The sequence below is a fragment of the Osmerus eperlanus genome, chromosome 24, assembly GCF_963692335.1.
Source record: "Osmerus eperlanus chromosome 24, fOsmEpe2.1, whole genome shotgun sequence".
Taxonomy (NCBI): domain Eukaryota; kingdom Metazoa; phylum Chordata; class Actinopteri; order Osmeriformes; family Osmeridae; genus Osmerus; species Osmerus eperlanus.
Genome location: NC_085041.1, coordinates 2,821,931 through 2,833,510, shown reverse-complemented (window position 1 = coordinate 2,833,510; position 11,580 = coordinate 2,821,931). Strand labels below are relative to the sequence as shown.

General features: G+C 53.1%; 1 protein-coding gene across 1 annotated transcript in view; it reads right to left on the bottom strand.

The window, feature by feature from the left end:
• gatad2ab (GATA zinc finger domain containing 2Ab) overlaps positions 1-11,580 on the bottom strand; it is a 12,585-nt gene extending 1,005 nt beyond the window's left edge. The window contains exons 1-4 of the mRNA XM_062450100.1: positions 11,398-11,580; positions 4,653-4,962; positions 1,569-1,698; positions 786-917 (exon numbers count right to left, since the gene is read on the bottom strand). Of these exons, the coding sequence (XP_062306084.1) occupies positions 786-917; positions 1,569-1,698; positions 4,653-4,954 (564 nt within the window). The 5' untranslated portion in view covers positions 4,955-4,962; positions 11,398-11,580. The remainder of the gene's footprint in view (positions 1-785; positions 918-1,568; positions 1,699-4,652; positions 4,963-11,397) is intronic.

Genomic DNA, 11,580 nt, shown 5'->3' with positions numbered 1-11,580 from the left:
CTAGGTGTGTGTGTGTGTTGGGGGTGGAGGTTAGGTGTGAGTGTGTGTTGGGGTGGAGGTTAGGTGTGAGTGTGTGTTGGGGTGGAGGTTAGGTGTGTGTGTGTGTTGGGGTGGAGGTTAGGTGTGTGTGTGTGTTGGGGTGGAGGCTAGTGTGTGTGTGTGTTGGGGTGGAGGTTAGGTGTGTGTGTGTGTTGGGGTGGAGGCTAGGTGTGTGTGTGTGTTGGGGTGGAGGTTAGGTGTGTGTGTGTTGGGTGGAGGCTAGGTGTGTGTGTGTGTTGGGGTGGAGGTTAGGTGTGTGTGTGTGTGTGGAGGTCAGGTGTGTGTGTGTGTGTGTGTGTGTGTGTGTGTGGAGGTCAGGTGTGTGTGTGTGTGTGTTGTGTGTGTGTGTGTGGAGGTCAGGTGTGTGTGTGTGTGTGGAGGTCAGGTGTGTTGTGTGTGTGTGTGTGGAGGTCAGGTGTGTGTGTGTGGAGGTCAGGTGTGTGTGTGTGTGTGTGTGTGGAGGTCAGGTGTGTGTGTGTGTGTGTGTGGAGGTTAGGTGTGTGTGTGTGTGTGTGGAGGTTAGGTGTGTGTGTGTGTGTGTGTGTGGAGGTTAGGTGTGGTGTGTGTGTGTGTGTGTGGAGGTTAGGTGTGTGTGTGTGTGTGGAGGTCAGGTGTGTGTGTGTGTGTGGAGGTTAGGTGTGTGTGTGTGTGTGGAGGTCAGGTGTGTGTGTGTGGAGGTCAGGTGTGTGTGTGTGTGTGGAGGTCAGGTGTGTGTGTGTGTGTGGAGGTTAGGTGTGTGTGTGTACCTTGGGAGCCGTGGGCTCCTTCTGGATCTGACTGTGCCGGAGCTTCTTCAGCAGCACCAGTCTGGCCTCCTGCAAGCGCAGCTCCTCCTTCAGCTGCTGGATGAAGCGCTCCCGCTCCTCTGGACTGCTCTTCTACAGGAGGGGAGAGAGGAGGGGGACAGAGAGAGGAGGGGGAGGGAAAGGGGGAGAGAGAGAGGAGGGGGAGGGAGAGAGGAGGGGGAGGGAAGAGAGGGGAGGGGGGAGAGGGGGAGAGGGGGGGAGGGAGGAGGGGGGAGGGAGGGAGGAGGGGGAGAGAGAGGAGGGGGAAGGAGACGGGGGGAGGGAGGAGGGGGGGGAGAGAGGGGAGGGGGAGAGAGAGGAGGGGGAGGGAGAGGAGGGGAGAGAGAGGAGAGGAGAGGAAGAGGAGTGAGAGGAGGGTGGGAGAGGTGAGAGAGAGGCGGGGGGAGGGGGGAAGGAGGGTAGGAGGGTGGAAGAGGGGGGGGGGGGGAGAGAGAGAGAGGGAGGAGGGAGAGCAACAAGAGAGGGAGAGGGAGAGGTGAGGAGGTCATATTGACATACCCACAGACTACAGTACGTCTCTCCAACTCAGTTCCTGGAAAGTGAAAAAGCCGTCCTGTAGGTTTTCCACTTTAACAGCACTCTAACAAACTGGGTTCTGTCATGACGCTAGAAAAGGAATTCCATTTAGACCACCTGAGAGTGAAAACATCCAGGAGGGCAGCTCGCCAGTCTTGGGACACCAGTAAAGGACAAGCCAGTAGGTTTCAGGAGACGAGGAGTTACCATGAGTTTGTCCGTGTCGGTCTTCTTGAAGCAGTGGCTCAGGCCGTTCACCGGCGGGCTGGACGGCTCGTTGTCCGACAGCACGATGACATCATCAGGCGACGGAGGCTGCTTCTCGCTCTTAATGTCGCTGCGGAGGAGGAGGAGGGGGGAGGAACCGTGAGATAATTCCTTCTCCGCCACCTCTCAAACACGTCAGCATTTGCACAAAATTCCCCAGAAGTTCAAACGACGACACAGAAATACAGTGTCGCAGTTTGGCCAGTAGAGGGCGATGTATAGTGTATTTTAGACCATGAAAGGGTGCGCAGCAGATAATCCAGCCACAGAAGTTGATCAGAGAGAGAGAGCGATAAGGAGAGAGGGGAGGGAGAGAGAGAGAGAGAGAAGGGGAGAGCAGGGCCTAGGGCAGGAACATGGTGCTGTTACTGCAGACTCCACCCCACAGACCCAGATATCTCCCCCTCCTCAGGTGCACAGGCTCAGGGCAGCAGCAGACACCAGGATCACCCTGACGTTAGAGATCACCACGTAAGGAGAGTGTCTGCCTGGGCCACAACCAGCCACAGAACAAGCAGCAGGAGGAATGCTGTTCGGTGTGGGTTAGTGTGTGTGTGTGTGGGACAGTGTTGTGTGCTGTGCTTGGGAGGGATGATTAACACAACCTTCCCTAAACAGAGTAATCCACATTGTGTGAGTGTGTGTGTGGGGGGGGGGTGCTTCTTTGTAAAGGACAGTGGCAGTGGGTGCTCAGGGCCCCTCCCTTCTTCCACCACAGGAGCGGCGGAGCAGAGCAGAGGGCCACTCTGCACAGGGCTGCTCTGCACAGGGCCGCTCTGCACAGGGCTGCGGGGTGGGGGATGGGGGGGGACCTGGCCAGGGGCCAGCCTATTGTGTACTCCCTCGCTTAAGTCACCCATTCACCCCAGTCAGTCATTCACTCACTCACTCAGCCCCGCCCCCCCCCCCCCCACCCCCACCCCGGGGACAGACCAAGAACAGCCCCGCCAGGACCAGAGGTACAACATGGTACAGCCCTGAGGGCTGGGTGTGTGCACATGTATGTGTACGTGAGGTAGGGTGTGTGACTTAGGGTGTGTGTGTGTGTGTGCGTGAGTTAGGTTGTGTGTGCATGAGTTAGGGTGTGTGTAAGTTAGGGTGTGTGTGAGTTAGGGTGTGTGTGAGTTAGGGTGTGTGTGAGTTAGGGTGTGTGTGAGTTAGGGTGTGTGTGAGTTAGGGTGTGTGTAAGTTAGGGTGTGTGTGTGTGTGTGCAGGGGATGGTTGCAGGGTCATGTCCTACTTGGGTGGGCCCACACGGTCCACATGTTTCCAGAAGACTCAGGAGATGACACCAGAGCGCCTCACCTCCTGCCCAGAGCGCTGGTCTAGGATCAGCTGCTAGCTCTGTCAATGTCAACCCTGACTGTGGAGAACGGCCCCAGGCTCACCTGAGACCAGGGATCTGACCTGAGACCAGGGATCTGACCTGAGATCTTGTAAGGTCCATGTTTAGGCTTGTCTTCTCTATTTCTATCAACAACAACAACAACAAAAGTCTGATTGTGAGGGCGACTACCACTACATTAAAAAATAAACTGTCTCTACTCAGACAACCGGATCTCCTCAAGGTTCCTCCAGGTTGCTTTCCTCTCAACGCTACATTCGAAGAACTACGTCCGCTCACAAACCAGCGTTCAAAGTTCAAACAGAGGTGAGGTGATAGGGCATGAGGAACCCGCTATCACCTCCAGAGTATTAATCACTCTACCAAAAGGCATCACATGAGCCATTTGCCTGTGTGGTCACGTGACCCCACCCACCCAGCCAGCCCCTCCTTCCCCTAACTGCTCCCTCCAATGTGGACACCATGGCAACGGCCGGTTGGAACCAGTTTGTGACACATAGGCTTCACTCTGAAGTGAGGAGTTCAGGTGCCGCGGAAGAAAATGGAGGTCTGTCCTCTCGGAGCTTCAAACTCTCAAAATGGGGTCAGGCCAAACCGTGAGCGTGCATCCACTTCCTGTGTGACTCTCAGCCCGCCGCTCAGCAAGCACTTCAAAAACACACTTGCAAAAGAAAGCCGTGCACAGACACGCACGTGAGCATAAACATGTGCACGTACGTGCACACACACACACACACAGCTGTCTGCCCTGCTTCACTCAGCTAACCAGGCCAAAGTAGGTTGAACCCTTTTATTTTAGTTTTTTTTGGTCCCCTAAGTTGTTCGCCCCCTTTCTGCTCCCTGAGCGCCCTCTGACAGCACAGCAAAGCACAACACAGAACTGCACAGCACTACACAACACAGAACTGCACTACACACCACTGCACAGCACTGAACTACACAACACAGAACTGCACAGCACTACACAGCACAGCACTGCACAGAACAGCACTGCACAGCACGGCACTGCACAACACAGCACTGCACAGCACAGCAAAGCACTGCACACACAGAACAGCACTGCACTTCACAGCACTGCACTACACAGCACAACACAGAACTGCACTGCACTACACAGCACAGCACTGCACAGCACAAACAGAACAGCACTGCACAGCACAGCACACACCCCTCCACACAGCTCCGCATAATCAAGACCTGGACTCTGTATCTCTCGATGACTCGTACCACAAACACTTCGCCCCTCTTCAGGAAATACTTGACGGTTGGAAAGTATTAGTTGAATGGTTCTATGACCACGTTCTCTTGGGTGATTGGCTGGAAATGAGACCAGTTAGACCAGTCCATTCATGTATTTAAATGCAAAAAGATCATTGTTACTACACGGCTGGGAAAAGTACAGGGCAGCCTGCACCACTGGGCTAAACTAGCCCAAATGTCCCCGTCAGGGGAACACAGTGTTCACTGTACAAGCCGCCATCCTCCAGCACTCCTAACAGGGACAAACCCCAAGCAACAAACAAACAGAAAAGGAAATCAGCGTTCAGCTGGGGTAACCATGGAGCCCTCAGCTGGGGTAACCATGGAGCCTTCAGCTGGGGTAACCATGGAGCCTTCAGCTGGGGTAACCATGGAGCTCTCAGTCGTCAGCTGAGACAGTATGTGGTCTCAGGTCTCACCTCTTGGACGTGCTCATGTCCACAGGTTCGTCTCCGGTCTGCACCTCCACCTTGATGGTGGCCTTCACCTCCCCGGAGGCCTGCAGGCCGCTCGCCCCCTCGGCCCCCTCCTTGGCCTTCTCCGGCCCTGCGTCTCCTTCCCCGGCCCCCCCCGAGGCCCCCGCCTCGCCTCCCTCGGCGGGGTCGCCTTCCTCCAGCTTCACCCTCTTGTGGTCGGCGTCCCCGGGGCTGCCGGGCGACGCCACGTCCTTCTCCAGGGCGCGCTTCTGGCTGCGCGTCAGACGCACCGCCTCCTCCGACATGGCTCCACCTGGACGGAGTCAACGGCCCGCGTTACATTTACATTGAGTCATTTAGCAGACGCTCTTATCCAGAGCGACTTACAGTAAAGTACAGGGGACATTCTCTCTCTCTCCCCCCTCCCCCCGAGGCAAGTAGGGTGAAGTGCCTTGCCCAAGGACACAACGTCAAATTTGCATGGCCAGGAATCGAACCGGCAACCTTCTGATTACGAGCCCGATTCCCTAACCGCTCAGCCATCTGACCCCACCCGTTACAGATGGCAGATAGTGCTCTGCATGGGGGTTCTCTCTCGATACACACACACACATGTGCAGGTGTTAATGCTGCAGGGAGGCTGGGCACTTGAAAACAGGCATGCAAAGCAGAAGACAAACACGAGCCGACAGGCTCTCCGACCAAACTGACCTGGCCTGTGCGCGATATGCAGGCCGCGCACAGGCCAGCATGTTCCCTTAGCTCGGAGCGTGTGTGAATGTGTGTAAACAGAGGTTAACTTGGTTGGGGGGGGTGGGCATTGGAGAATAATTCCTGGCCCTATCCCATTTCCAAACCAGCCGACCGAAGCACTTTTTCAGTCTACGGTCACATCTTAGATAAGAATAATTGCCTCATCATAGCCCCATTACAAGACCATTCAAAAGAAAGAGAGTTATTACAATTGATCGGAGGACTGTCGGTAGTGTGTAACAAGAGTTCGACAAACACACATTTCAGATCTGATAGCGAGCTGACTGTAGGGCCCCCTGTGACATCAGCACAGCTCCGCATGACCCTTCCCAAGATTCCATGGGAGACACAAAGCACTTCCCTGAAAACCGGTTCAAACTGGTCTGCGAGTGAGAGGAGGCGAGAGCAGGTTTTAACCCCTGGAGAGACGGACTGGCAGGCAGAGAGACAAGAGACCACGGCGGCCATGACGATGGGGGGGGGGACAGGCCGGGGAGCGTGGAGTTGGGTGTGTGTGTGTGTGTGTGTGTGTGTGTGTGGGAGGGGGGGGGGGGTTACGCCATCGACCAGCATTCCAAAAACCCATAGAGGAACGAACTATCCCGGAGCGCATGACCCCCAGGCGTTCAGAAAGAAAAGAAGAAAAAATCTGTAGCAGAACAGACAGTGTGGATACATCCACACTTCACCAGCACGGCGAACACACAGCGACGCAGCAAACGCAACCGACTGAACCGTACGTTCACTTTGCGGGCGTGTGGCACAACAAGGAAGTGTGTGTCACAGCAGAATGTGCCTTTCGTAGGGACACCCTAAATCTAATAACACACACACACACACACACAAGAACACAGGTGTAGAACCACAACCCCACAAACACTCGACGTCGTCCTGGAGACAGCCATCGACCGACACGGGAGAGATCCCCTCGTAGTGAAGTATTAAGACGAGAGCAAGATCCAGACAGATTACCACAGCGCCCTCGGGGACAGAGAGCATGCCACTGAGGCCGTGGTGAGGAGACCTCAAGCCACTGACTGGAGCTCAGCTGAAACTCGGCCTATCTGTGGCTCCGCTCCATAACTAGGACAGATGTGCCCTGTTGTACCCAACCCTGAGCACAAAGGCCATCTGTAGGGTTTGCGAGCGTGTGTGTGTGTGTGTGTGTGTGTGTGTGTGCAAGCGTGTGTGTTTTTTTTCCCCTGGGTTGTTGCTCTTGTACCCTGCTGACAGCACAGAGATCTGTGTGCCACTGGAAGGCCAGCCCTTTTCATATGCGGCTAGGACCCTCAGGATCCAAAATGGCTGCATGGCCAGGGGGAGTGGGGGTTCAGCAGGCCAGGTCTTAGCGTGGATGCGATTCACAGGAGCCAAAATGGCTGCCGCCGTTTCCTTGCTCCCGATGACATACAGAGGGCTCGTTCGAGGTGAGTGTGTTTTGTGTCTCCAGGCGTGCGGCTCGTGTCGTCTCAGAGGAGACGGATAGCACCGTGTGGCACATCCTTTGGGCTGTAAGCCCTGCTGCTAAGCAACAAAGGGAGCAAACTAAATGTGTGTGTCTCTGTGTGTAACTGAGTGAACTCTCAAGAGACGCATGAACCCCTGCTCAACCGTTCCATCAGACTCCACCACACAGCCATACCCTCCTCCACACAGCCATACCCTCCTCCACCACAGAGCCATACCCTCCTCCACACAGCCATACCCTCCTCCACCACAGAGCCATACCCTCCTCCACACCGCCATACCCTCCTCCACACAGCCATACCCTCCTCCACACAGAGCCATACCCTCCTCCACCACAGAGCCATACCCTCCTCCACACAGCCATACCCTCCTCCACACAGCCATACCCTCCTCCACACAGCCATACCCTCCTCCACACAGCCATACCCTCCTCCACACAGCCATACCCTCTTCCACACAGCCATACCCTCCTCCACACAGCCATACCCTCCTCCACACAGCCATACCCTCCTCCACACAGCCAGTCCTCCTCCTCCACACAGCCAGTCCTCCTCCTCCACACAGCCAGTCCTCCTCCTCCACACAGCCAGTCCTCCTCCTCCACACAGCCAGTCCTCCTCCTCCACACAGCCAGTCCTCCTCCTCCACACAGCCAGTCCTCCTCCTCCACACAGCCAGTCCTCCTCCTCCACACAGCCAGTCCTCCTCCTCCACACAGCCAGTCCTCCTCCTCCACACAGCCAGTCCTCCTCCTCCACACAGCCAGTCCTCCTCCTCCACACAGCCAGTCCTCCTCCTCCACACAGCCAGTCCTCCTCCTCCACACAGCCAGTCCTCCTCCTCCACACAGCCAGTCCTCCTCCTCCACACAGCCAGTCCTCCTCCTCCACACAGCCAGTCCTCCTCCTCCACACAGCCAGTCCTCCTCCTCCACACAGCCAGTCCTCCTCCTCCACACAGCCAGTCCTCCCCCCACCACCGCTTTCCAACCCTGTGTGTTACTCACCGAGCTTAACCTACGAAACCAGCTCATCTAAGCTCAGACACAACCTCTGGGGCATATGTAAAGAGAATGTTACAACAGCTGGACAATAGAAAGAGCTATCTACCTCCTCAGAGGTGGGGGGGGGGGGGGTGAGATCAATAGTAATGAGCTTTCCCACTGGGATTACACCAGGTAGCTTCCATTATCTGATGTCTAATGCAATGACCCCCCACCCCCACAGCCCGCCCCGTCCAAACCCCAGAGACCCCCCCCCCCCCCCCTATTCCAAGCACAGAGACTTTTTCAAGGTGGCTGGATCCCATATGCTGCCTATTTACTGCCAAGAGAGTGAGGTTAGAACTACAACAGACCAATAAAAAACAAGCTATGACAAAAAAAAGAAGCAGCCGTGAAATTCTAACGTGGGTCTTCTATTGGATGGTTCGAGAGCCGCAGTCCTACAGCATTCAAACTATTCCTGGAGGCTTCCTGCTCATAATGACTCTTCGCTATCAAGAGTTCCAATAAGCTGGCTGTTGTTTGGTAGGAAGTCCTCCACTAAATTAAATATGCATCAAAGACAGAACATGAAGCTGGAAAGACAAGAGAGAGTGAAGAAAGACGGGTAGAGAGGAGCGAGAGAGAGACAGAGACAGAGACAGAAAGTAAAGAGAGTAGAGACAGATCAGCTGACTGGGTGGTGGAGGGGGGGGGGGGGGGGGGAGTGCCTGGCTGGCCTAGCCCTGGATCTACTGTATATTCACTGACACAAATACTCTTCCGTGTACTCCCTCTCCCAGCTTGCTCTCAGGCTGGCCCGCTCGCTCTCCCTCTCTCCCTCTCTCCCTCTCTCCCTCTCTCCCTCTCTCTCTCCCTCCCTCCCTCTCTCCCTCCCTCCCTCTCTCCCTCCCTCTCTCTCCCTCTCTCATTGGTCCAGGCAGACTGGAGGACATGAGGGTGCCTCTGCTGGTGTAGTCCTGAACATCAAGGGTTAAGCCCCTGCCATTTTAACGCCACTGACAGATCAGGCCATTAGGGTGTTACCTAACAAAATGGAAGTCCTTAACCCTGCGCCTGCCAGAACGGAGGAGAGAGCCACCACCTGGACTATGGACTAGCCGGGCTTCTGCACCTTGCGTCTGACCCCAATACATACAGCACTGATCACCGTGGCAACAGAAACAATGCATATCGATCTAAAATAAAAGCAGCCCCGAGCTGGCAAACTTCAGCCTCTCACTCCTCCTGGTTCCAGGAAGCCCTGGCTGAGGAGCCTGTGACTGAAGACAAAGCCACTTAAGTTTACTTCTCTAGCGTTTCCTGTTTACCGCCTGACGAGCCCCATACACTTCCTCCTCCAGCCAGAGATCTGTGTACACGGTGGACAGGAGCGGGCGGCTAGCCACCGGCCTCCAGATCATCATCTCCTGTATCTCTTTCCTTGACCAACTGCCGTTCCAAACACACACAACTGACCTCCCAGAGCCGGAGAGAAACACTGCCTGCTCAGTGACCACGTCACCAACTTCACATGTTCAGTGAGCGCTGGTATCTGGTACACACTGCTGTGCCTGAACAAAGGTGTCCCACTGTATATACTTTAATGCCATAAGATGACATAAGGATGGATCATTGCAATACAGCAAGTAGACTGTCTAACCTCAAAATGAGATTTAGGTTGCATTGAAGACCAATACAATAGGCCAGTATATAGCCATTATAATCAACTAATCTACAAACCAAAGTATTTTCTTTTGGATTAAGCTATTGTTACCTATTTTCATGAATCAGCTGAAGTTGGCAAGAAAGCCGAGATTTAGAGCAAACTATAAGAGTTCTAGACTGTTCCAATATAGCTACAACAAACAAACAAACGTCACCTGCAGGGCTAAAACTCTAGAAACACAAACACAGTCTTTTCAGAGCAGAGCCACAACAACTCACAATGGCAGGCAGAAGCCCTTTTAGCCTGTTCAGCCTTTTCTGCATCTGAATATCTACTCACTGTGTCTGAAAGTGAAACTAGCAGGCCTTCTCCAAGGAGACTTCTCCATGTGTCTGAAGCGGACCTTGACGCTGTTAAGTCATGCCTGTCTGCAAGCATCACTATGAGAGGGGTTTTACACAAGGGGTACTGCTCCAATGCCCTTCACAGGATGCAAGGTGACACCCGTCTTCCGCCACAAGGCAAGGGTGCCCCGGCAGTTTATTTGGGGGGCAGTGGTGAAGGGAATTGGGTACAGCCACCTAGGCTGAACACCTACCAAGTTACGAAGTGGTATCAACAACTGAAATGGTAGCAGACGGAGCCTAGTTCAAATCTTCTAATGATTAGAATCTAGAATCTAATCCATTCCACAGCGGATGAAGCAAATACTTTATACTAGTAAACAAGCAGGTCACAAGTCTACTGTAGATCAGCAATCATGACGATGCTTCGCCATTGGACATTACCCCATCTAAAAAAATATATATACATATTTTTTTTTTAAAGACTTGCAACTACTTTGGGTAAAGTTCCCCAAAATATGGGCGATTTTATGGGCGTTTGTGGCTTTCCAGTCTAGACCACGGCTCTCACCGCTAACGGCACAACAGAACCACTACTACGCGACAAAAATGTATAATGTCATAGTTGCGCTGACGTTAACGTACATAGTCTATCGAACAAAGTATTGAGCTTCACTATAACAAGTTGAGTTTACATTTCAATAATGTTTTGAATAAACAATTGGTTAAGGCAACTGTGCACCGCTAGTAATATGAGGTGATACCGAATTCCTAAAACGTAATACGTTTATATAGTGAACCGGCTAAATAGCAACACAACAACAACCTGTCCGTCCGTCCAGTTGTCCTCGCTCTACCGTGATACCAGCTTGACGACAGCTAGCCATCTACCGGAGCTGGGTAGCTAGCTCGCTAAGAATGGCTTGGAATTATTAACTTTTAACACCCATGAATGGCCATAAGTAAGATAGTGTATTAAAAGATGTAACAACACATGTATATCGCCAGCTGCCTGGTACTACATACGAGATCATGAACCTGACAAAAATTGGAAAGAGCAACCAACACAAAGCAGGCTAGCTACTAGTAACGATAACTCCTCGGACACTCGCCTGGCCGGAGACAAACAGACAGAACCCACGGGATTCACAATCAACGAATGGTTATGTCTCTAAAACTATACTTATAGTTTGAAAAACTTTGATTCTTGTTAAATGTTAATATACACTGTTTGACTTCCTATGCTTTTACCACGGTTGTAAGTTGAGAGTTTTACTTTGTAGTGGTTTACTGCCAGTCGACGGCTAGTCTAGCTAGCTAGGTGTGTGTGTGTGTGTGTGTGTGTGGCTAATTACGCCGCTAGCAAGCGACACACAAACCATCAGCTACCAATACCTCTCAACAAGCGGTTAGCTAGCTAGGTTGCTAACGACTAAGCTAAGGAGTAGGAAAAAAAACTTATGGTCGTCGGCTCAATTAAACCCAAATTCTTAATAAGTTTGATCTAAAAACAGAAAACATGTACTAACTTACGAAGAAAATGATCCAAAGCAGCGTGTTCCCTTGAGTTCTTTACTTGTTTTGACTGACTATTTACGCCAGTAATTCGATGAAAAAAAATCCCGGGGATCCCCTCTCCTGCCCGCTGCCTCTACGGTTGCCAAATAATGAGCCGCTTACACACATGGACGGCGTCACTTCACTAAGCATGCGCAA